The sequence below is a fragment of the Podarcis raffonei genome, chromosome 1 (assembly GCF_027172205.1).
Source record: "Podarcis raffonei isolate rPodRaf1 chromosome 1, rPodRaf1.pri, whole genome shotgun sequence".
In the NCBI taxonomy this organism is placed as follows: domain Eukaryota; kingdom Metazoa; phylum Chordata; class Lepidosauria; order Squamata; family Lacertidae; genus Podarcis; species Podarcis raffonei.
In genome coordinates, this window is record NC_070602.1 from 87,336,844 (window position 1) to 87,363,593 (window position 26,750).

The 26,750-nt window shown below is 45.5% G+C and overlaps 1 protein-coding gene and 1 long non-coding RNA gene across 3 annotated transcripts in view; one reads left to right on the plus strand and one right to left on the minus strand.

Annotated features, from left to right (window-relative positions):
- The first annotated feature begins 4,808 nt into the window (after positions 1-4,808).
- The window catches only part of IGFBP5 (insulin like growth factor binding protein 5), a 40,754-nt gene continuing 18,812 nt past the window's right edge, over positions 4,809-26,750 (plus strand). Inside the window, exon 1 of the mRNA XM_053402514.1 lies at positions 4,809-6,068. Within this exon, the coding sequence (XP_053258489.1) occupies positions 5,717-6,068 (352 nt within the window). The 5' untranslated portion in view covers positions 4,809-5,716. The remainder of the gene's footprint in view (positions 6,069-26,750) is intronic.
- LOC128420707 (uncharacterized) lies at positions 10,833-14,877 on the minus strand. Of its 2 annotated transcripts, none has more exons than XR_008332089.1 (3): positions 14,491-14,877; positions 13,246-13,338; positions 10,833-10,880 (listed from the first exon to the last, which is right to left on the minus strand). It is a non-coding gene; the product is annotated as an uncharacterized LOC128420707 (long non-coding RNA). The 2 variants fall into 2 exon arrangements; XR_008332094.1 differs by having other exon boundaries at positions 13,228-13,338.

Sequence of the window (26,750 nt, forward strand, 5' to 3'; positions counted from 1 at the left end):
GACAAGCCAAGCACCAACTCCAGAGTAAACTGCAGCAACAACACCTCAATCTTCTCTGGAATGCATTTCAGTTTGTTAGCCCTCGCCCTATCTATTACTGATCATTTCCAGAACATATAACTCCTCACCTTGATTAGATGGGGATGGTGCTGAGGATCACAGAGAGCTTCCCTCAGTGGTTGGATATAAATCTCAAACAGCATGGGAGGCAAAGTGAAACCATGTGGGCACAGCCACATAGCAATTGCTGTCAGGTGAAGCAAAAAAATTTCAGCATTGCATTCTGAAAAATCCCCTAGGTACTAGAAACAGAACCAACACAATATGGTGCCTTCAGTTCTAAGCCCAGACAACCATCCTAGAAAGCTGAGCACAGATGCCACGGACACTGCTGTTGAAAGCGGGAGCATGAAGAGTGTCACGTTTCCCATGCCTTTCTGCTGCCTTAGGTCATTCACCGGGTATCAGGGACTGTGCTGAGGAGGGCTGCACTGAGGAGGAATGGTGGGAGCCTCCCTCTCCCCCTGCTCCTGATCAGGATCCTGAATCTTCCCAGGAGCAGGAAGACAGTATAGATTTGGAACAGTGGTTTGCAGAGGACATAGTTCAGAAGGCAGAAGCTGGGAAGTACTGGATGGGGAAGAGAAGAACTGGGAGAGAGAGAGTTAACAGACTCACTTTCTCTGGAAAGTGTTCATCCACTGAGCCCAAGGTCAAGAAGAGCAGATAAGGTGGCAACACAGAAAGCACAGTGGTTGCAGATCAGGTTGCAAAATGCGGAAGTGACGTGGGTGAGTAGGGAGGAAGTGGGTGGAACCCTTAATTGGGAGCACCTTCATTCCTAGGAAATGGATTCTTTGTTCTCTTACTTGTGATCATTAAAGTTTCTAACTGGTAAGAGGACTCCTTTTTCCTTTGTTCTGCATATTTACTGCCGAACTGGGGAGGAAGGCAATTCCCTGAAGCCTGGCACCGGGGCAACCAAGACAGTCCTTCAAGCTGGTTGGAACCCAGGCTGAAATGTATCCAGATGCTCAGGGTCGTCCAGGAGGTTCTGAAGCTGGACCACACCAGAGGCTCCTGTAACTTACCCGAGGAAGAAATTTGGAAACAAGGTGGTAGCTGGATAGTTCCTCTCTGTTGCTCCTCCCTCCCTTTTGTAAATGGCATGAGAGAGAACTTAAGACAATCATTTAGCAGCTGGTACAAAGAGAATACAAGCAATGCCAGAAAAATAAGATCCTTGTTAGGAGTAAATTCTATTACAGATAACAGAAGCTAATTGGTTGCAAACCAGTTTCTGGTTTCTGCTGTTTTAAAGCAAAACTGCTTCTTTGCTACTGGTGAGAGAAGCAAATTTGACAAAGAGAGCAGATGGGCACTGATGGGCTCGTTTCCATCATTAGTGGTGAGCAGGATCACTTAGCCACAAATTGTACTCAAGTCTATTTCTTCCAGTCCATCTCAATTTCACCTGTGTGATATTCCCAAGTCTGTTCTGTCGTTCGTGTGTGTGTGTGTGTGTTTAAAAAAAGCTCTGTATGAGAAGTCAGACTGAAATATATATTTAGAGTCGTACATAAACACACACACATATACACACACATATACAGTGGTACCTTGGTTTAAGAACTTCTTAGTTTATGAACAACTTAATCCAAGAAAGCTGCAAACCCAGAAGTAGGTGTTTTGGTCTGTGAACTTTGCCTTGGAATAAGAACATGTTTCGCTTCCTGTTGAGTGAGTGTGTTCCATTTGTAAATTGAGTCCCCCGCTGCTATGGGAAAGCGTGTCTTGGTTTAAGAACGCTTTGGTTTAAGAACGGACTTCTGGAACGGATTAAGTTCATAAACCAAGGTACCACTGTATAACTCAAAATAATATGCATTTTAAAACATATTTTATCTCAATGCACACATTTCTGAATGTATGCTATCCTAATATGCAGCTTTTTAGGGCAAGAGTCATGACACAAAATTTGGAGAAGCATGAAATCCAAGGAATAGTTACATTCCAATCCATTTATCAGAAGTGCAAATTAAGGTCACTTTGTTTTAAAAACATGGGTCAAGTCAATTGCAAAAGCCTAGGCCCAGGGCAGGACTGCCAACTTTTAAAATGGCCCCTGCTCCTGTGCCTTTCTCAAGCAGCTTGATTTGCAGACATTAGTAAATGGTCATGTTACCCTTGTGCCATGAAACGTTTCTTTTGCTGGTTTCTGCATTAGAGACACAACAGCAGACCAGTCTGTCCTTCCTAGTGCCAGGCAAAGGGAGGGCTTTTTCAAATCTCTACTCATCCAGGAACTCTTTTGCTGGCTTTGAAAAAGTTACAGTCAGCCACATCTGAAAATAATGGAATATGAATAATCTTCCAGGATTTTATGAGGATAAATGAAGCTTCAAGTCCAAACACACTTCCCGAGAAGTAAGCTCTGTTGGTCACATCCACAACATACATCTAAAGCACATGGCTTCCGTCAAAGAATCCAGGAAGCTGCAGTTTGTCAAGAATGCTGGGAACTGGAGCTCTGTGAGGAGTGAACTACAGTTCCCAGGATCCTTTGTGGGAAACAGTGTGATTTAAGTGTGCATTAAGTGTGCTTTCAACGTATGCCCACAAGTGGGGCATACGTCTGAGGAGACAGCACCTGGTGCACAGCAGAACTACTAGTGTCACCAGTGGAGCATGTGTAGAGGGAGGGATTGCATACTATAAATTAGGGGGTGAAATTAGGGGTTGTAAAATAAGCTCTGTAGGAGATTTGTTAGTGAGAACTAACCCAGCCAATGTCCAGGGTGGAGGGTGCATTTTGCCCTCAATACAGTTCCCATACACAAACATTGCAATGCATCCTTGGAGAAAGTTGTATCTGATGGATTTCCACCTGTCACACAGTGGCTAAAGACTCACCAGCTCTGCCAGCAGAGAAAAAAGGCTGTGAATCCCATATTTAAGTTAACCATCAACGGGGAGAGTATTCAATGAGCTTCTGCAAATTTCCCAGCATTCAGATTCTTTACTTAAAAGAGTATTTTGTGATGCTGGCAGCTCTTGGACATGTGAGAAACAGATCTCTCTAGGGTCTCTCTCTCTCTCTCTTTCTGTCTCTGGACTCCAATCGTCCCTCTGTTTGATATCAAGAAAGAAAATGTAAGACATTAAGTAGCCAGCTCTAAAAACATTCAAGCAACGCCAGAAAGGGGTTAATTTTTTTTTTAAGAAGCAGGCCCAAGGACTTATCATAGATAAGGGTGCATTCTAGTGGCAAAAGCAATGCAATGCAGGCATTTTCAGCACAGTCGGGAGAACTGAAATCCACCTGGAATAGGAAGAGGAGAGGCCTGGCCGCTCCTTGAGAATCTCCAATAAAAATTGATGGGTTGCTCTCAGACATAGCCCCCTCTCCCACCCACCCTACCCTGCTGCTTTCCTTTGTTGGAAAGAAAACACCGACTTCTTGGTGATTACTATATGCAGAAGGGGGAATTTCAGAACACCAGGCTGTGGTTCCCTATCTCCTGTGTTTTCTTCAGAAGCCATGTTTGCGTTTGAGCCTACTGGGAAGGGTGGTGGTAGACATGCCCATCCCAGCTACTGGCATCTTGACAGTTTGCGGCCTTTCAGCACCCATGAAAATAAGAGAAGGTATTTGGTTCTATAGCACGCAAGAGAAAAAAACCTTTTCTTTCCAGACATGGTTTTTTTTAATGTGTTTCAAGGTAACAGGTCAGAAGAGCACTGGGAAGGGTAGAAGAAATAAGGATGCTTATTTGATGTGGCTCTTTGATGTGGCAAAAGCCCTCTGATGATACAGCTAACTTTGTTTCTGGTTTCTGTTTAGGTTCCCTGCTTTTGCTGGTTTGTTTGGCTTTGCTCATGCTCTGGGTTTGCTTAAGCAATTGGTATTTGAGAGGTAAGGAGCTTTTGTCAGACACACACACACACATACACGCTGGCGGAGAGCCTCGCTGAACAAACCAAGCGCTGCAACGCCACGCAGGTTATCGCCCTGCAGCGGTGATGTCATGCAAATGGGCACCTGCCATGTTAAAACCTGCAGGCACGTTGCACGGTAACGGAATTGTCAGCCTAATCCTGCAAACAGCTCCTGGGGCCTGGAACGATGCCTCTCAACTGCGAAATGTCAGATTATACACAAAAGGAGCCACACCAGGCTGCGCTAACCCACATTCTGTATACAAGCCTGATTTCATGAACACTCTTTGGCATGGAGCAGACCATGGTGATTAAGGTGATGGGAGCTACCACAAGGCAACACTTGCGAAGTGAGTGTTGCCAGCTGAGCAGAAACGATGCCTGGCCAGCTACCATTCAGCAATCACCAGGTAAATATTTTTGACAGGGTCTGCTAGGCAGCAGCAATTCCACACTGAGCTGCTGTTAAGTGCACAGGAGCAGGGATCAATAAAAAAGTTGGCAACTCCACATGTACCCTTGTGCCTATGCAGAGTTATTCAGATCCGAAGCCCCACTGAGGCTTGCTCCCAAATCATGGTGCACACACATGATTCTAGCCTTGGGCATTTAATAAAACAAAAACATGACACCAATTTAGCCCAGAAACTCTGAGCTTTTTCCACTCTTCCCTGCAGTCTGGAGCATAGAGAACTTTATTCCTTCTTGTCCGGTATAAATGAGGCAATTGGATGCCTTTGGGGTGGCGTGTGTGTGTGTGTGTGTTTGTGTGTGTGTGTGTGTGTGTGTGTGTGTGTGTGTGTGTGTCTGCGAACAATAATGTGGCTGATCATTGCCAAGGGCTTTGGAAGCCTAGAAGTCAGAAGCTGCACAGCCCACCCCCACACACATTTGGAGTGTGCACTGATCTTGCCCTGGTTCCTGGCACCCATTCAGGCTGAGGTGTCATTGGGATCTCAGATTGCAGCGAGGGGCTGGCAGGCAGCCAGGGGCAGTCTATTTAAAAGACATGCCTGCTCGGCACTATTCAGTCTCTTTAGAAACTTCTCCAGGGGAAAAGTGTTGGGAGATCTACAAAGTGGAATTCTTTTTTTTTTTTCCTTCTTTTTTCCCCCCTCCTCCCTCCTTCGTTCTCTTTCTACTGCCGACTTTGTAGAAATCCTCCAACTTTTACAGAAAACCTCTTTGTTGTTCTTAACCCAATCTAGGAAGAGGAGGATAAGGGGGGAGGAAAAAAATTGCAGCCAGTCCCATGCTAAATCTCTTCTTGACAAAGCCCAGCTCTACCTGCTTTAATGCTACTTCTCTCCAGGCGTTTTTTCATTTGCTGCAGATAATATCAGGACAGTCGAAAAGAAGCTGATTCCCTTCTCTGCTTCCTCCTCAGCCTCTCTTGCAGACGTTGCTTTTTTGAGTGAAGCCTGTGGATTATTATTATTATTTTTGTACCTCTCGGTGTGCAGCTTCACCAAAGCTCTCCTGGCTCTTCTCTTCCCCCCCTCCTTGACTCCCCAACCCACCCTCCCCATTTCCAACCTGTTGCATGCGTAATTCTTGCAACTGCAGATTTTGACAGCCAGGTTTTGTTTTTGCATTCCGATCCTGAATCATTTCTGAGGTGGAAAAGCTCTTTTGGAATCTAAGTAAGGAGACACTTTTTTTCGTTCTTTCTTTTTGAAAAAGATTATTTTCCTATTTTTTTATATAGAAAAAAAATTTTTTGCAAAAGAAATAAAAAGAGGACAATCGATATTGCCTTGGGTGCCTGCAACACTGCATGCCTGCCTGTGCCTTGAAGATGCTCGTGACCCAAGTTTTGCTCCTCTGCCTCTGCCTGGGGCTGTCCCAAGGGCTGGGCTCCTTTGTGCACTGTGAACTTTGCGATGAAAAAGCCCTTTCCATGTGCCCTCCCAGCCCGGTGGGCTGCGAATTGGTGAAGGAGCCCGGCTGCGGATGCTGCATGACCTGTGCCCTGGCTGAAGGGCAGTCTTGCGGGGTGTACACCGAGCGCTGTGCCCAGGGCATGCGCTGCCTGCCGCGCCAAGGTGAGGAGAAGCCCTTGCACGCCCTGCTGCACGGCCGAGGGGTCTGCCTCAACGAGAAGAGCTACAGGGAGCAAGCCAAGAACGGTGAGTCCTGCCCCTGGGCCTTGGCTCTCGAGGGGGGCGGTCACGGGGCACCTCTTCATTTCGCTCCACTCTTCTTGCCTCCGCGCATCCCCATCCGCCACCTGCCATGCTCTCTAAGCGCCCTCTGAACATCTTTCCCTGCTGTCTCCTCGAATGCACCACCTATCCCATCAGGTCACCTTTCCAATCCGATTACACCCAGGTCACCCCCACCCCACCCCGCTCAATTGCACCTCCCTTACCTTCCATGACACATAAACCTGTGCAACCTCCACAGCGCTGCCCTATGTTCCTCCCTTGCAGCGCATCTTAACCTTGCTTCACCTGTAAGTGTGTTTTCCTTCTTTACCCAACTCTCACCTGGTCACTCTTCCCCTCCCCAAGCCTGGGCTCCTTATCTCCCATTGCATAACTTTCCCCCCATCCTTATTATTACATGCCTGGTTTCTCACTCAGATGAATTTTCCACCCCACCTGTTGCCTCCTCGACCATCGCTTCACACCTCCACCTTTCACACTCCCACCTCCTCCTTTGGTCCCTCCACGATCCTGTCACATTTTAGTAGCAGTCTATCTTCTCTGGTTTTTATTTTTAATGCTCTGCATCTATTTGGCAAGAGCACTCAGACAGATACACCCCATCAGGTCCCGTTCAGTTCAGGCTCCATACCTTGTGAGTGCAGCCCAGTCCCATCTCTGTCCAAACTTGAGAGTGGCTTTTTCCTTGTGATGCATCTGAATGTTTTGATGGGACATAGAAAGGAGCAGGTGCAATACAGTAAAAAATAAAATTCCGAAGAAAAGAATACTTTTGAACAGGGAACTTTGATATACGTTTTAGGGGGGTGAAGAAGCCAGCATTTCCTAACCTGTATTCCATTTGAGCCATTTCTTCCTTTTTGCACACCTGGATGCAAAAGAGAGCATTCTCTCTCCCCAAACAGCCACTGATTTGCCCCCCTCCTCTTTCCATCTTCTGCAAAAAAACAAATAAACCCCAAAGCACACCAGGCATCTGCTTTCTGCCAGCATGCCTGTTGCATCCATACAGTGAAGATTTGCAGTTACAACTTCTCCTTCCCAACACCCCATAAATCTTCCTGCTTTTATGACAACTCCACCCCCCCTCCCCACACACAGAGAGAGCCTTTTCCTTTTCCTGCCGCTGCTTGAAAGCATTTGCTGGCTTTGGGTTGTCATCTCATCCAGCGGAGTGAAAATATCCTTAAGAAAACAAAAACAAGTTTCCAAAATGTCAGGTGCTTCATTTGGAAGAGGTGAAAGGCAAAGGCATTTTGCTTGGATCATTCCATAAAGTGGAACTAGTCTGTTAGGCGAGGAGGAGGAGGAGCAGATACGACTTGATTTCCTGTCTTGGAACCCAGTAAACTCTGTAACAATCCACTCACACTAAAACTATGTGGAATATCCCCATTGCACGTCATCTACAGTGTGTGCGTGCGTGTGTGTGTGTGTGTGTGTGTGTTTGGTCAGTAATACGAACAATATGGTTCAGTGCAAATACGACAGCATGCAGAGCAATACACTCTGCTCTTCCTTTGGAGTTGCAACAGTGCCACTTACAGACAGATGAGACCAGCAACAGTTTGACTTTTTCATTTAGTTTGAACGTGCCTGAGCGTTTTTCTCTTTCCATCCCCCTTTCTCACCCCTCCCCCTTCTCTCACGCTTTCGGATCCAGCTGTACAGCAGGTGCTCCAAAATTGTCTGTAAGAGGAATAGCCAACTTCTGAATTCTTGGGGGCCACTCTGCTCTTCAGACAGCAATCCTGTGGCTCAAAAGTATGTAGCTTGATGCACAAATAAACCAGGGGTTGTTGGGCATTGTAATAAAGTCTCAGATTAGCCATCAGCAGCAGCCTTATGCACAAAAACCCAAACAGTGTTGAATCTAAATGTGGCCTCTCCCTCTCATGCATGTAGCCATTATATAATTATTTTTGTTTCCTGGGGAGGGGGGAGGGCTAAAGTCCATGCCATCCAGCAGTTGATCTCCTGGAGACCAGCAAGGAAGCATGATGATTGGTGGGTCGTGTCCAGTCTACACATTTATAGCAGGCCATTCCTAGTCAATATGAATGGACTGCTGTTTTTTAAAACTTTTCTTAAAGTTTCTTGCAAATTTTGTCTCAGTTGCACTTCCCAACTCTAAAAAGGGGTGGAATCAAAAGGAGAAGAAGAGAAAAAGGGAGAGAGAGGTCTAAAAATGGCAGCTCAACTACTCCCAGTGGATTGGCCATGAACCTATTTATTAGGCTGCTGGAGGCTTGTAGGTTAAAGGGTGACAGTTTTTGAGGACTTTGGGGTCAGAAGGTGGACACTGATCAGAAACAGACCTTTGTTAGTTGTCAGTAAAATCAGTGCTATTTTTCTGGAAAAAGAGGTGCCAGAACTCACTATGAACACCTCCCTTGTTCTCTAATAATGGCAATGGCACCTACCTGAGAGGTGCCAGAACTGAGTTCTGGTGAGTTCTGGCTGGGGAAAAAAGCCCTGAGTAAAATTATCAGGAACTGTTGGCATGACTGCTAAACTGTATTTTTGCCGTTAAGTTAAAAGTTTCAGACATGGTGGATGCTGTGGATCCTAGGTGTGTGTCGTACTGCGGAAGTGTTGCTCTAGCACTCTGATGGGGCTGCAATGACATTTCCTTGCTGTCCACCTCATTCCTGTTTCCAAGACCTGCCAGTAAATTTCAAGGAGCCTCATTTTGCTCCTTAGTTAAACTTTAATCCAATAATGTGAAAAGCAGCCGTTGAAAATAATACCAAAGTCACCTTTTTCTGGAGATGGGCATGTGCTGGGAACAGATGACTTGCAGGCATAACTTTGTGCCTGCAGGAGCTTCATATATACATACATATATATATATATATATATATATATATATATATATATATATATATATACACACACACACACACACACACACACACACACACACACGAATTTCTGAGGGCAAGGCATAGGGAAAATAAAAGCTCTTGGCACCAGAACAGTAGAGTGTGAGAACGGAGAAGTATATTTTCATAGGCATGTTTCTAAGCAACTGGTGAAAAGGAAAAATGAAGTTTGACTTGAACTTGAAGGCTTCTGCCAGGTTGGCCAGAAATCCAAGGAGCAATCGCTTAGGAAGCCAGTCCCAGCAATGACCAAAATTGGCCCAGAGCTGGAAACTGAAGAGAGTGGGGGGAAGTCAGGCCTGTATACAATAAATTAAGCACTGGTGGGGAGAGATGGTTGATTCTTCCCTGTTCTTAAATGTTCTTCCTCCCTTATTGGTTTTAAAGTAGGGTTTCCCCTCTCTCTCTCCTCTGACTGTTTCCTCTTCTAGATGGGCTACAATCATCTAATAGACATCCTTTTAGAAACAGGGGCTAATCACTATACCTCTGCTTGTCCTTGCCCACTGATAAAATTGCATGACCGGTAAGTCAGGTAGAGTGAAGCAGTGATCAAGCCCACTGAAAGTGCCTGCTCATTCTAATTGGCACTGCATGCCACGGGATGCTGTTGTTAATTACCCACACACCTGGTCCAGGGTAGTGCAGCATCTTGACCACTTACATCCTGAGTGCCCACACTGAGCCGCATGCTCAACTTCTGCCAGCCATTAAACAGCAACCCTACCTGAAGCACTATGATGCTTTTATTTAGTTATTTGTTTTTTGGCCAGTCATTTCCCAGCTACCTTTCTAATCATTTGGTTATATGCTTATGCTTATGCTTCCATCATCTGTAAGCATCCAGTCATAGGAGCAGTCATAGGGAGCTCCCATATGCCAGGTCAGACCATTGGTCTATCTAGCTCTGTATTGTCTATATATCTATATTGACTGGCTGTGACTCTCTAAGATTTCAGATGCAGGTCTTTCTCAGCCCTACTTGGAGATGTGAACCTTCCTGCATACAAAGCAGATGCTCTGAGCAGATGCCTTTCCCCCCAAAGTAGGCAGGTAGGCGCTGGCAGACTGCCCAATGAGGTTGGTGGGGCAGAGTCCTTCCAGAAAATCATGCAGCAGAAACATCATAGGGCCCATTCTTCCTGGGACCAAACCAAATTGGAATGCGGGGGGGGGGCTTCATATAATTGAATACTTATCCATGTTCTGTTTAGTTTCAAAGGCCTTCCCTGCATGCAGAACTTTGGCAGATCAGGAAGAAGACTGAGTTATACACCTTCTTCCTGACATGCTATCCTTTGTGGTTCTTCTTTTAAGATGGGAGAGCATTCAATCATTTGATTCCCCTACCTGTGTTTTGAATGGTACACTAACCTGCTGGAAGTTCTTGAGAAGGGCATTCAGTCATCTCATTCCCTGCCAGCTTTTTGAAGTAGTATAATTCCCACCGAGCTTCCTTGTGTCATTCCAATGAACACAGTTGCTAACCTCAGACACCAGCCACACCCTCACAGCCCTACCTGAGTAATGAAGGCTTGCAGAGCAATATCCAGCTGCCACAGAAGCATCCCCTGGTGGCCACATGCAGAAACAACAGCGGCCTTGTAGAAAATAATGACAAACAGAAAGATGGGTTGTGTGATAACAATTATATCGTTGGTGTGATTTTCTAAGGAACCAAGCAACAGGAACAAAATGGCCAAGGTATTTTCCATTTTTATTTCTCAATTAAAGTCAATGTTTTTGAGAATAGAATGCCAGCAGATATGCTTCTTGGTCACTGAGAAAATATGGTAGTCGCTTGGGGTGAACAGGCTACTGGATATTTGTATGCCTAGTTCAGCCAACCAACATGAATTCCTTTTCTCAAAGAGGCCAATGAAATCACCTACAAAGAAAAATGAGAAGTGTTGTTTATTATTCATGCCAGTATCACACATATATTCCTAGGATCAGTATATCCTTCATATACAGATGAGTGGTCATATTCCTAGCAAATATTTGAATCATAGGATTGTAGAGTTGGAAGGGACCCCAGGGGACATCTAGTCCAACCCCTGCAATGTAGGAATCTCCACTAAAGCATCCTTGACAGATGGCCATCCAACCTCTGCTTAAAAGCTTCCTAGGAAGGAGTGTCCACAACCTCCCAACGGAGACTTTGGCCCTGTGCTTTCTTGCAGGGGAATTGATGCAACAGTGAAGAAATGAAATGGCAATCATATTTAATATGGCTGTTCCGGATTTATCCGTTTTTATTTTAGAAATGTGACCACTTTTTTCCACCACTTTTTTCCCTCACCACATCACACAGGCGTTTTTATTTTTCTGAGAGAAGGCAATTAGCAGCCCACTCTTTCCTAGGCATGTTTCTCCACCGGAAGACCCACTGCGGGCTCCTTTCACACATTACATTTCCCTCACTTTTTTATTAATTGCTGTTTAATGCAACAAAAAAGTGGCACTCATTCACTTATAATTTTCCAGACAATTTGCACATTACATTTTTCATATGTGCATGCACATCAAAAGAGAAGGGACTGTGGCTCTGGGCCTGAGTACATCCTTGGCATGTAGAAGGTCACATGGTCAGCTAATTCTCTCCCTGCTCCCTGCATCTTCACCCAAAGAAAGATGTCAGGCAGCACAGGGTTGGAAAGGGGCCTGCCTGTATCCTTGGAGAGGTCACCCTAGCCTCAGAATAGACCGTGCAGAGTTCGAGGGATCTGACTCAGTCTTTGCTCAAGACTCCACACCACATCTTCTGACTTCATGTATTTGGTGCCTGCGATGTGTGAAGCATCCCAGAGAGGAATAGGACTCATGATTTGAAAAGCACGCAAGGGATTGCAGAGTTCAGGGGGCCCAATTAGTGTTTGCTACCCAGATCCCCAAACCCGCTGGAAGGTGACACATTTCCTGGAACCCAAATGAAAGAAGAAGTACTTCTTCACACAGTGCATAGTAAAACTATGACATTTGCCCTCACAAGAGTAGTGATGGCCGCCAACTTGGATGGCTTTAAAAGAGGATTAGACAAATCCATGGGACTGGTTTCAACTACCTGGTTCCATTAGTGGAAGCAGGATGCTGGACCAGGTGATCTTTTGGCCGGATCCAGCCCGGCATGCCCTCCAACATTTCTCTGATGAAAATAGGGACATCCTAAGGAAAAGCGGGACATTCCAGGATCAAATCAGAAACCGGGATGACTTGTAAATCCGGAACTGTCCCTGGAAAATAGGAACACTTGGAGGGTCTGGCAGGGATCTTCTAATGTTTTTATGTTGTTCTTCTAATGTTGCTCCGAAGTTCTCTGTTCTTCCCTTCCCTCATGCCTGTTAAAAAAAATCTGTGCTGAAGTAATGAGGAATGAGTTGATAAACTACTGATAGGCTTTCTTATGAGACCATGAGCCAATGACAGCTGTTACTAGGGAGGAGGAGAGAGTCTCGGAGGCTGGATTTTTTTTAAAAAAAAGTTTTTGCTGTATCAGCTTTCACAAGACAGGAGAGAAGCGTCGACTTGAGCTTAAGTTTCCTGCGGCTAGTAGTAGATTTAATATTTTATCATTCCTTTGACATGCTTTCCCTTGCACTCCCCACTCAAATGAGTTTAACATGGGGCTGGGTATATAACAGACACACAACAGCTGCAGCAGGGTGTCTGGGATATAAAAGGGGGGCAGGTGCACAGCTAGGAATGGAGGAGGGAGGCCCTGGGTGAACTGGGGTTAGGGGGGTGAGGGTTGGGGCAAGGGTCATGGGAGCAGCCAGCTGTGTGTGCCTTTGACAATTGCCAGGATGCGCTGTCCATCCCAGGGTGTAACTGGCAACCCTTGGTGAACTGTTCTCTCCCTCTCTTCCTTTCCCTGCATGAAGCCAAGACAACATCAAAAAACACCCTCCAGACGTTAAAGCCAAGGCTAGTAGCAACAGGTCTGTGGCTCGCTCAGAAACTGGAAAAACGCCATTCTTTTTTCTTGCTCCCCCCCCCCCAATCTACAGGGATAGGGGGAAAGGGTGGGGGGAGAGCAAGATGTTTAAACTGTCAGGTCCAAGCAAGAAAGCTGAGTTTCTGTGAACTTTGGGGAAGACGGCAGTGCTCCAGAGGGAAAAGGTGGCATGTGGATTTTGAAGTGGGAATGGGTTTAAGGAAGAGAAGCAAGTCAAACTCCAGAGAAACTCAGATTTGCAAAAGGGTGTGTGTGAAAAAGAGGAGTACAGGAAGCTTACTTTCTGAAGTCAGGTTACCTTTTCATCTAACCTGGCTTTATCTCCTCTGGCTGGCTTTGACTGGTGTTGAGCAGAGGACTTTTACATCACCTTCTGTCTGATCCGTTTTCTCTTGAGAAGCCAGGGTTTGGACCTGGGATCTTCCTGATTGCCTCTACCACTGAGCCATGGCCCCCTCCTGAGAGGGAGGATCTGTACAATGGAGGCAGAATTTTATCCACAAAACTGATCAGTCAAAATTAGCTGATTCATGTGCTGGATTTTACATACCTAAAGCTGTATTCTAACACCACACCCCCCACAGGAACATCGAGGGACATTGGAGGCAGGATAGGTGCGCCGAATGAGCAGAGGTGACAGGCATGTCACCTTGCTCCCTTCCATATAATATGGGCCAGTATTATCTGACCTGACCCCATGCATGTATAGTATTTACTGAATTGAAGCTGAGTATCATTTGTCCATGTGCTTTATGTTTCATGCTCCCCACCCCCATCATTTGTATGACGATATCTCCCAATTGTCCACATATGATAACATGCTTAAAAGGCAGTGCCATCAAAAAAGGAGACCATAGGCTGGAAGGGACACCAAGCATCATCCAGACTGACCCCCCACCCCCGCAAAACCCACAACAATATAGAATCATAGAATTGTAGAGTTGGAAGAGACCATGAAGGTCATCTGGTCCAATCCCTCACATTTGCCCAATGTGGAACCCACGACCCTGAGATTAAGAGTCTCATGCTCTACCGACTGAGCTATCCTTTGGTGTGCATGTGATTTGATCCACTACAGCATTGCAGGATTTTGACACAATTTATGAAAGGCAGTCCTAGCATTTACCATTTACTCTGGCTTCAGTGCACTCCCACTGCTAACTTTTGTATCCATTTGCACCGGTTACCCACAATGCAGAGCTACCCTATAGTAGGTGGTTGTTTTCTTTGAGAAATACAGTAGACGCTCGGGTTGCGAACATGATCTGTGCAGGAGGCACGTTCGCAACCCACAGCGCCGCATCTGCGCATGCACAGGTTGCGATTCAGTGCTTATGCGCAAAGCGCGATTTAGCGCTTCTGCACATGTGCGACCGCCGAAACCCGGAAGTAACCTGTTCCAGTACTTCCGGGTTTTGGCGCGTCCGTAACCCAAAAAAACGCAATCTGAAGCGTCTGTAACTCGAGGTATGACTGTACCTCTATTTGGAGCATTTCCCCTTGAACCAGCATAAGCCACATTCACTTGAGACAGCCATTGCACATGTGCAGAAGACAGTTTCATGAACAGGAGGTGCTGGGGTATCAGGGGCAGGGAAGCCAAGCAGGTAATGCACGTCAGGTGAAGCTATCCTCTCTGTTGTGTACAACAGCATGCAAATGGAACTTAAAATGCAGCAGGGGAGAAACAACCTCATTGTGTTTTAAACCCCCAAAGTGTATATAGCCTTAGAAAGCATTCCTTGACTGCAGCAATAGGTTGCTTAGTAAGTACATAGGGATGTCGGCGTTCCTCTTGACCCTCTCTTTTGTTGCCTTCCGAAGAAGCAGAGCAGCAGAACATGAGCAGCTTTCTTTTCAAGCAGAGCCTGGGGATTTTGGCAGCATCCTCCTGGCCATGCTTAGCTTATCCAGAAGTAAGCCCTATTGAGGCCTGGCAAAATGGGGTGGCAGAATACTGAAGGGACAGAATGGACGTTACCACTTACAAATACGTCACTTTAGAATGCTCTTGCATTCCATTCCGAGTAAAATTGTGACATAGCCAAGAAAAATTTACAGTACTTTCTGGAATGCTCCTCACTCTGCAACTTTTCTACTTCCAGTTTTTCAAACCTGTGATGCCAACCCTTCTGCAGTCTGGAGCGATACAGGGGTGGGGGACCTTTTTTCAGCCATGCAGGGCTGACAGACAGTGACTTGAACTGTGCTTTCCATAGGAATCACCTGCACAATCAAGTTTTCCATGGGGAACTCAGTCGCGTGGCCAACTGAGCCGCACTTTCACCTGCCCTGTTGCATATGTTATCAGGTGTGGAGCAGGTGATATTGGCCTCACAGGCCAAATTGGGACTTGTGGTGGGACACATTTGGCAATTCCCCACCCTTGTTGAGTGACGACAGAATTTTGCCTCCTCCTTGCCGCATGAGTAGCAGATCTGGATTCAACAAGACTTAGTTCCTAGTAAGAGGGTTTAGGATTACAGCCCAATCCTGTGCAGGCTCAGTTAAAATTAAATACCCACTGATTTCAATAGGGCATGCTACCAAGGATGTGTGTGCTAAGCCTTAAACCAGGCTTCCTCAACCTCGACCCTCCAGATGTTTTGAGACTACAATTCCCTGACCACTGGTCCTGCTAGCTAGGGATCGTGGGAGTTGTAGGCCAAAAACATCTGGAGGCCTGAGATTGAGGAAGCCTGCCTTAAACATATGTTTCCTTCTCTTCAAGTAGAAGCTGCTAAGGAATCACTAAAGAGAGATGCAAACTTCTACCCCCACTTTGTTTGCACCTTCTGTGTTTTTAATACCAGTATGACTTGGACATATTGGTCAATAATGAGGCTCATCTCCAAGCTCAACTTCCATCCTCCTCTGCTCCTTGGCTGTTGATGTTTTAAATAAGGACCATATAACACTTAAAGAGGTTTATATATGTAGTGCATACATGCCCACAAAGAGGGTCTAACAGTTGTTACATACGGATTCACAGCATTAATGTTTACTGTTAACTGAAGACCACCAACACTGAGAAGTTGACCTATATAAGGAATCCTTCCCATTCGGATGGGTGTGTGCATGTATGCTCATCGGAATATCCTAGGAATTGCCTTTCCTTAATTTCATTGTTCACAGGTTGTACATTGACAATAAAGGTATTACTATTAGCCCATCCTCTGCATGCAAAATCCACCTGCATGTGGATACTAAACTTAATCATTGTAATCCAAGCATCTCTGGCATTTCCACTGTTTGCAAGCCTTTGAATCATCCTAGGCTGTATTTTTCTGCATTATTATTGTTCTGGGTGGGGTTGATCTGATAGTTAGGAATGGCTGCTGGGGGTCCTGGCTTAGTGCAGAACCTTAGAAGAATAGTTGGCCATCACCAGAGGTTTCCCAGTCCCATAGTTTCATGATTGCTGCTATCATTTCTGTGATTCTGTCATTCTACCTGAACAAACTGAGATTCACAATTTCTCTTTGCAGAAGTTGTGATGAGCAAAACGTTTTTTAAAGAAAGAAAGAAAGAAAGAAAGAAAGAAAGAAAGAAAGAAAAGAAAAGAAAAAAGCAAAAGGCTAGGTGAGGTTCCCTGAAACCCAGCAGTGTCTGTGCAGCAGTGAACCTGATCAGCTTTGCAAACATAGCAGTGATAGCTCTGGCAGAAGAGTTCATATCGAGAGTTTCAGTGACCAAGTTCCTTGCCAACTCTTGAAGCAGCTCCTGTAGCTCTCCCTTTAAAAACAGTCTTATCTACAGCAATTAGCTGCTGATAATGCTTGACTCCATGCTCTGAGAAGCCTCACTGCTGATTCCTACAGATCAAACCTCTGCCAGAAGAGCAGGCCAGGCTGTTTGGTTTTCTGGATAGTTATTGAAGGTGGCATAAAGAGGCAGAGGTGTCATGTTCAGCCAGCAAAGGCAGACCTAGAAGATGTCTAATGCTCTTCCATTGCAAAAAATATAAAAATATAAAAAATGTGAGGGTCTCCACCTGCCTTAGGGGCCTTCTGGGTCAAATCTAGACCTTTGAGGGGTACTCTTTGGCCTCATGGTTACCAACACTGGACAACAGATAAGCATACCAGAGCTGTTCTACATGGCCAATGGACTGAATAGCAGACTCTTAGGGTGGGCAGGCTTGCTGCTCCCCGCCCCCCCACCAATTTCCTTGCTGGCAGCAGCCTTCTCCCAAAATTAATTGCTGATCAAAGTGATATGGCCTTGAAGACAAAAGGAAGAAATTGAGTAATTTCTCATTTTTCAATTTCCTCTCCTAACCTGTCAGAATATCACCTTGTTCACTTGCCAGAGAGAGAGAAAAAGTCTGGCAATTACTCCGGTGCTCTGACAGATGATAAAAGGACCCCTACCCCCATGAGCTGTGTCCCATGTATTGCCCTTCCACTACATCACTGGGGGCAGCAGGAGGTGGGGCTCTGGGAATTTTGAGCCTGGCTTTCGATCTGCATGTGGTTCCTGCTTTTGAGAGGAGGGAGTCAAGTGTCAGCACCACTGACAGCACTACTCATCAGCTGTGCAGTGGAGGTGGCTCTTTTTCTGACTCCTGAGCATAAGCAAATGGGCAGTTGTACTGGTACTTCTTTGCACAGCACACTGTGTTATGGAATGACAGCACAAATGACCATGGGAAGAAGGGAAATTAAGATTCCATTTCCTTTGCAGGGCACTATATGTATGGGGAAAGAAATAGCTTCCTTCTGCACAATATCCCTGGAAGGAAAGTGGAAATGTGCATTTCACAAATTTATTTTATTGTGTTGCATTGCATTTCTATCCCACCTTTTCCTCCATGGAACTCAAGGTGGTGTGCATTGTTTTTCTTTTCCCATGTTATCCTCACTACAACCTTGTGAGGTAGATTAGGCTAAGAGAGAGTGCCTGGCCCATGGTCACTGGCTCTCCCAATGTGGAGAGCAGGGGCAGATCAGCTCTTGGCTTTTAAAGTAACTCTGCCACCACCCCAAAAGAAAGAACATCACCAGCAACCTTGTCTCATATTTTTTAATTTAGAAAGGGTAATGTTGATGTGATAAATAAGTGGGAGCAGCTGGAGAGAAGCCGATTTTTAGAGCATGACTTGGATCGTCTGGGTGGGAAGTTAATCGGGAGTTATGGGTAAAATTCATGGAACTGAACTGAGTGGGGAGCAGATGAATTTAAAAAATTATTTGGGGTAGTTTGAAGAAGAAACTGATTGGCTTGCCTTCTGGGAAATGTAAATTTGAGTTGTTTTAAATTCGCACTTCTGCATCTAAATTAGCATATGTAAATTTGTGTGTTTCAACAGCGCCTCCTGTTGTAAAAGTACACTAGGTTGCAAAGGAGTCATATTAATTGTTAGGATAGACATGATTAAAAGCCAAGCAGCTCACACAGGCATTAGAAGAACAGAGTGCAACAAAATGTTGCACTATGAAATGCCAGCCAACCTTGTCTGCTTTGAGGGTATTCCATTCTGTTTTCCCCCCTCCCCTCACCCTGTATGTTTGTATTTTCCCCTGCAACAGCACTCAGGACTCCTCACTGTGCTGTTTTGGTGTCCCTCACAATAATTTTCCCCCTAAAATTGTTTTCCTCCCTTTGCTCTTGCATAAACATTGGGGTTCCCCTAAGCCCCCTAAATGTGGGGAACCTTTGGCCCTCAGGATGCTTGGCCCATTGGCCATGCTTGCTGGCGCTGATGGGAGTTGCAGTTCATCAGCAGGGTTCCCAACTGCTGCCAAACCTAAGCCTTCCCTTTTGTGCCTAATGATGTTGTTCTGGATACATACCAGATCAGCAATCAGAGAAGGCATTCACTATTGGTATAGGTAGGATCTGCCCACCAACATACTGCAAAAGTTCACTTTCCAAGGCTACCCAATTTGCATCTAGGTCCTCCAGTTTGTGTATGCAAGCTGCAGGTGTTTGCATGTGCAAATAAGTACCACCCTAGACTTTCCAAAGGATGCAGGTGCCGGTGGGTGGCTTGAGAATTTAACCCATTAGGAACTGGACTCTATTAGACAATCCCTCCCATCTACCCACTGTGTGTTTTATTTTGATTCTTTTCCTTCAGTTATACCTTGCAGCCCAGTGTGGTGTTCCCAAGGGGTCACCCATCCAAGCACTGACTTTAGCAAGATTCAGCACCATGTCCCTGCAAACCATCTCCCCACCCATAATAGCAGCTACAGGGGGGGGGGGATTAAACAGGATTAGATAGGATCACAACAGAGTGGGAGGAAAATTAACCCCCTTTCCCCCTTGTGCCATTTTGCTGATTAAAATCCCACCCCCCAAGCTGCTGTTTACACTAGGAGGGAGGGAATGCTTCCAGGTGTCACTTGGGTACCAATAAATTTTCCTCTGTAGGCTAAACACTAACTTTGGCATCAAGTGTGGGCAGGATTAGACTGCCCTTCTCCAGCACCAGTTAAGGGGCCCTAGAGCACAGTAGGTGTGGGGTGTTTTAAAGGAGACCCTAAACATAGATCTCCCACATCATGTCTAGCTTGGTCCTGCATGAGTGTGGTCTTGGTCAGTCCCTCGGATGGGAAGCAATTGTGAGTGAGCTATAAGTACAATCAGTTAAAAATCCATCAAAAAACATGGAAATCCAATGGTGCCTGTTTCCCGGCTGCCGTGTGAACTGTTCAAGGTGCAGAACCTTCATCTGTGAGTGGGAATAATGCTGGCAGCATGGCCCTTACAATTTGTGAGGACTCTTTTTGTGAGTTCTCCTCCTGGAGGAAGAAGGGAGGCTTCTGCAGAATGTGGCACCTGGTTGTGAACCCTGCCAGGGCAAATTATTCAACAGCACTTTGTGGCTTTGTCGGGCCAGTCTATCCAGAGGCGGAGAGAAGGGTGGGGTTAGGGAAGAATTTGGAAAAGGGTGGGTGGGAAACAGGGTCCAGGAAAAACAATTTATTTGTTTGGCAAGCTTCTGAAGATGCTCCAAAGAATCCAGAGTTTCTGTTCCCTTACATTTTTCTAATTGCAAACACAAGCCAAAGGAGTTGATGTTGGGAGGTGCCGCAACTGCTTATTTCTAATGAGTAATCTCTAGGCTGTGAACCAATTACATACTAAAAGCAGATTTAGATGATGTTTTCTCTTATTTATTTGTGCTCAAAAATACTACAATGTGAACACACACACACAAGTTTAATTCACCACTCTCAAGGGACATCACTTGAGCTACTCTTTACTTTAAGTTTACACTACTGTAAGCCTCCTCTAGTTCCTGGCAATGGTGCTCAGAGCAAAAGTAATATGAAGCACATAATTCTGGGACATGTGCAGACATCCAGTTGAACTGAGCATCTTGGTAACAGCAGTTACCATCATTCCTGGCCATTGGCTGGGGCTGGTGGGAGTTGAAGTCCAATGTGTTGTGTGTGTGTGTGTGTGTGTGTGTGTCTGTCTGTCTGTGTGTAGGGCTCACCTACAGAACTGATTAATGCTGCTTGGCTGGAGGGCTCCCAAAGTTGAATGAGCTTAAAACAGGGTCAGAGTTCAAAATTTTTACCAAAGTTACCCAAGGGGAAACATCCATAATAGATAGTGTTTTTTTCTGTGTGTGCTCACTTGTCCTAACCAACACACATACACCTTGGTAGGCAATTCTTACCATATACACCAGGGATATTGTGCAGAAGAAGCTACCAGCCTTGCTGGTAGAGTGACCAGATGGCTCTGGCAAATCCAACCAATATTTTTAATTAATTGCCCCTGATCCATTGATAGGTTAATTGTGCTGATTAATCAAAGTAATGCTTTTAGACCTGGCAATTTCTGATTGATGGATGGCTTGGAAACCTGTCTGGCTCCCCCTCTGCCACCCCACCCACCTCCCTCCCCCTCCCCCAGCCAATCGAGGCAATTCTTCAGCTTTCAGTTGGGTAAAGGAGAAGGAAATAATGATTCTGCTATTCCTTTGAGACCAGGCCACGCTTTCTAAGGAGCTTACTGTTTCAAGTACCCACCTATCCATCACTCAACTCCCCCACCCCCACCCCTTTCCAGTGTTATGCCTTTCAGGGATCTTGTTGAAATCCCCCCTTTCAGCCAAAACACAAGGACAGAAATACATTGTGTAAACAAACAGAGCAAATAACATTGTGAATGGGTTTCCCTAAGTCACCAGGTGTTTGTCCTCCAAGCAGCTGCCCTGGGGGACCAATCCTGCTGAGCACTGAGAAGCAATGTTAAGAAGCGCGGGGGGGGGGGAGCATTGAGGGAGCTCAGAAACCTTGTGTGATTGAGATGTTGTTATGTTGGATCCTGGGCTGCCTTGTTTGATTTGTTTTAGCTGTAGGGTTGTTGATGGAGACAGCCAGTCTGTGTTTGCCATTGAAGGTAGCAAAGCAACCCAGGTGGAGGTTATCAAGGGAGCTGCTAATGTGGGGGTGGGCACTGGTTTAAAAGAGCCTTTTCTGCTTGCGATGGGAGGTTTCTTATAAAAACAGCTGAAATGGATGTCACGTTTTACATCCTCCCCATTTTCAAATCCAACATACTGTATCTATTTCAGAAATAATGTTGCAAGAGTACAAGCTTCAACTTTTGGTGCAACAGTGTAATCCCACATGCACACCATATATTTAAAGTGCTAGTATGTGACTTTAAACAGCAACGGCTTCCCCCAAATCATTCTGGAAGCTGTAGCCTGCTAAGAGTGCTGAGAGTTATTAGGAGACCCTGATTCCCTGCAAAGAGTTCCAGTTCTCAGGGTGCTTTAACAACCAATCCCTCTTCACAGAGAAATTGTAACTGTGAGGAGAATAGGGGCCTCCTCTCAGCACCCTTAACCAACTGCAAACTAGAACTTTTTGGGAGAGAGAAACCATGACTGTCTATTGTGGTGTCATAGTGCTTTGAATGCATGGTGTGAATATGGTCTAAGTCTAGGACAGCCTTCTGACCCAACCACAGATATTTTGGACAACAACTGCCACCAGCCCCAGCCAGCATGGGTACTTGTCAAGGAGGATGGGAAGTGCAATTCAAAAACATTTGGAAGGCACTTGGTTGGAGAAGACTGACTGAACAGTTTGTCTCAGAAGTGAGACCTATAGAGTCCAATGCAGGGCCGACCTACAAGGTGGGCTGAAGCAGACACCTCAGGCAGCAGAACCACAACAGGCAGCACCCCACCCCACCCCACCCACTCCACGTCCTCCACTAGTGGAGAAGCAGCAGTAGCAACAACTTCCGACAAGATCTTGCTGCAATCTCATGTGTTCCCTAAGATCTTACAACAGCTCCACAGGGTCTCACTGAACCTTCTGCCTTTGACATTTCTTCACAGGTGCTGCCACACGACCCTGTGACCCTTAAGGTGTTGTTGGACACCAACTCCCATCAGCCCCAGCCATCACGCTCAATAGTCAAGAATGATGAGGGCTGGAGTCCCACAACATCTGGACGGCCACAGGTTCCCCATCCCTGGTGTAGACAGTACTGAGGTGAAGGGACCAATGGTCTGACTTGATATAGGGCAGCTGCCTATGTTTCTATGTTTCTGGGCAGTGGTGCAGATTGGACCCAAAAGGATGGAGCAAGCAAGTGGCCTGTAGTGTCTGTGGCAAGGGAGAGAGGCTCAGTAAGGGTATCTTGCCTGAAGACACACACACACGTACACAGCCATCACCAAATAAAAATATGGAGTCAGTATTGTTGAAGTATAATCTGTAGCATGAGACACTGGAGGAAAAGCAATCAATATGCAAGTGAGCAATCCTGTTTCATGGGCTGAGTGCTTGCCCACCTATTTAACAGATGGTTGGCATCGCTTGGTTTGTCACCATTGACTTGAGAGTGATAGACCCATAACATTCATAACACATGGTGCAACTTTATGGCTGTAAGATTCTGCTGTATCATCTACTGCTGGCAATTAAAATACTACCTTGTACAGCAAGCCAAGAGCAAACTTTGCAGATGGACGGGAGTTGTGGTGAGGTCAAAAGGGAATCGCAGTTGTTGGCACCCTTCACTTGCCAGAGACTATGTGTTGTTTGCTGAGTGTTTTGTCAGCTAAATTGTACTTCACATTTTTACTTCATTTTGGAATGTGGTGTGTGTGTGTAGACTGAGATCTATGTATTATTGCTTCAGGCATGGAAAAATGTACTTTTTCTGGTGCTGTGAGGAGCGTGTGTGTGTGTAATCTCCCCAAGCTTTCTGCAAAGTATTCAAGGCATCTAACAAGGACAAAATTAAAATAACATGATATATGTACATATGTATATATATGTATATAAGGTACAGCAATAATCCAAACCCATAATGCGGCAGAATTAAACAAATCAAAACAAACAGAACAAAATCCTGAAGAAGCAGTGGTGGAGATAAGCTACATTTCTGCTTGTCACACAGCTGTCAGGAGTCACCGGGGCTCTGCCAAATGAGAGAGAGAGAGAAGTTGGCAACCCTACACTTCACATACTGCATTCTTCACAACTCGCCGGAGTGACTCAGCATAAACCAAGCAGATTCTTCAGAGCCTAAGTGGTCCCGTTAGAATGTCAGGAACGCTTTTGGTACTCAATATAGCACAGCACAGGCAGTGAAGTGCATTGTGGGATTTGTTTGGCTGGCTTTGAATTATTATAAAGTGGGTCACCGCTTCCCCAAGCTCACATCCCAGCAGAATCTGTGTCTTTAACAGCTGTATTACGGTCCAAGCTCAACAGGTATATCTTTTTCCCATGTAGGGGAACTACACTTGTTGAATTTCTGCTTTTCAAGCAGCTGTTAAAGGAACAAGACTTCTGACTAGAAAATGGGGAGGGGCGAACCTGAGTTGTGTCAGTTACTTGATTGGTGCCATAATGTTTTCAAACTTTGCTATGCAATGGGTCTATTGCATTGTCCGGTAGTGGCCACTAAAACCTCACAAAACACAGGATGAGGAAGTGGGTCTCATAGGTTTTTATAAAGTCAAGATGAGAAGATCAAAATCTGAAACGGAGGGCAATCCACAGACATATGAGGTAAACCAGGAGAAATAGGCTAACTCGGTGCTCAAATTATAGATGGCTAGTAGGGCTAGCTATGCCCTTTTGGGGTCTTTTTACAGCTGCTGTTTTTAAGGATCGCAGAAGTAGCATGGTTTGGCTAAAATGGGGAGGGGTGTCAGAGGGTGGGGCTTGTAGATTTAATAAAGAGTTAATAGGTTAAGTCTTTATATAGCTTTACATTATGGAAAAGTGAGGAACCTCTGGCCCTCCAGATGTGGATGGATTAAAACTTCCATCATCTGGTGCTGATGAGCATTGAGAGTCCAGCAATATCTGGCCATTGCAGATAACTGCATTACAGTGCTACCTAGATTTAATAGCACTATCTATTCTGGAAGTGGGAGCAAAGTTTGAGAGTTCCAGGTGAACTTTGCTTGGATTCTCTCCAATCCTATCCTGTGTGTGGTTGTTATTACAAGACAGTTTATTATCTTTCAGTGTACGTGGAAGCAATGCTTTCCTTGATTGAGATTTGAGGTTCTTGACTTACTTACTTTTTAAAAATCTTCTACGCGAGTATGATTTTGCATTGCTTTCCATTTTTAAGGATTTTTTTAATGGATTGGAGTTTAGGAACAGATGACTAGATCTGTGGTGGGATAAGCAGCCTACAGGGAAAATAGAATCTTAATCAGTTGGAGGGTTGGCATTCATCAGCGAGGCATCAATCAAAGGATGCTTTTAGGTGTGGGATATTCTGCCCTTGGGTAGTAGGATGACCCAACAGTGTCTCTTCCAGCTCTCTGATTCTAAGAACATTTTGCTTCACAGACATTGTCAAGTGTAGCGTGTGTCTTCCCTCCTTTAGATTCTTCTTTCAGACATTGCTATGCTGAATTTCCACTTGTGTGCATAGCAAATCCTCATGGCAGTGCCTCCTTTTGTAAAGTTTCAGCTCCTTCTCCTCCCCCTTCTATTGCATAAATCCTTCTTAATTCCACTTTGCAGGTCAAGAGGTATTTGCATGACTGGCCTTTTTCGGTCTGATAACCTGGGGATCAATATCTGCTGTTACATAGGGTCTCTGTGGTATGAGGACTGCAGAGGACAGGTCCTGTAAAATCAGCATATCGGAGCCCCGTACAAAACACATGCCCAGAAGGGATTTTGTCTTCACTCTTTTGTGCTTCTCCCTCGATCAGGAGACGCAGCACTTTCTTAAGATCACATCTCTTGTCTCCTGTGTGCACCTAGAAGGTATAAGCAGAGAGGGGGTGCAGTTTGCTACACAGACACTTGACCTCTAGGAACTGAACTGTGATGAATTCCCATACCCTTTTCCCCTTAGCTGGACACCAAACAGCTGTCCCCCGATAACAGCTTTCACTCACCACTCGCATGGCTGGGAGCCCAAACCAGAGCCTTAGAAGCAAAAGATCCCTATCCAATTACCACCCCTTGGAGCTGATTCTAAACATGCATGTCTTCTCCTCCTCCCCTCACCCAGCCATTTTTAGCTAGCAGAGAGACACTTCTGGTGGGGATCCCATTCCATGGAATACATGCTTCCAAGTCTAGAGAGTTGTTGATAATCTATACTGAAAATCCTAACAGGGAAAGTGGGGTTGTTGTTCTTTTTTCTTTCTGGGGAGCATACATAGGACATTATTGCAGTACCATGGAAGCACTGAGGCAGCATGGAGATCAGAGGGGAGGGTCGTAGTGATGTAATCTCATCAAGCTGGCCTGGCAGTTCCCAGGAGGAGGAGGAGGAGGGATGCTGAATTCAAGAACAAGAGAGCATGATAATGACAGGTAGCTGAGCTGTGGAATGCAAGAATGCAATCCTAACATGTCCTTCCCCAACCTGGTGCCCTCCCAACATTGTTGGACTACAACTCCCAGCATTCCTGCGCATCAGGCCAAGCTGGCTGAGGCTGATGTGAGTCCAAAAAACATCTGGAGGGTTCAACGTGCAGTCTTCAGCAATTATTAAATGTCAACACTGAGTCTCCAATAGGACTGCCAACCAACAGTGGGTGGGGAGGAGAAAGCTACCTGGCTAGATTTATTTTCAGACCAGTGAAAGTTAGTTGCAAGGCCAGCCTCCCCTGCCTCCTCCTTCAGTCCTTTTCCCTTAAAAGAAGTGGGACACATGTGAACAGGCAACTTTTGTGTTATGCTCCACCACCCGCAGGTTGGCTCTGCCGCTAGATTTGCTCAGGGTTCCACCCCCAGGTCTCACCCAGTAGCAGAATTTTTGATTTTAAGAGTTGGCAACCCTAATCTCTGGAGCTTGCCAAGAACACATTAAGCAGTCAGCAAAGGCAGTTGCAACCTTACAATGGCCACACCAGATCTATGGGGTTGTTATTAAACTAATCTAGACCTACCAGCATTTCGGATAGACTGAACAAGACAGGGGACATCATGTATATGAACAAGTTGACTTTAGATAATTTGAAGAAAGTATAGGCCTGAGGAAATCCTTTTGTTAGTAACTGGAACACTGGCTTTGCAGAACCTATCAATTAATGGTGTGCATTTTGGTCTAATGACTGGAGTCCATTGATGAATGACTATCTTTATTTATTTCAATATTACAACAGTAAAGGATTCTTAAAATTAAAGATGAAAACAATAGAACAATACATTAGACTGGTACATGTTGCTCCTGCTGGGTGGGGCCCAGATCCTGAGAGATACCAAGGAGCAAGTTAAGGCTGAAATTCAAAACTCATTTACTAGGAAGCAAGCCTCCTTGGACACAGTGTGACTTACCGGTACTTAGGGGGAAACATGCATAGGATGGCACTGCAAGTAGTTCTTCTCT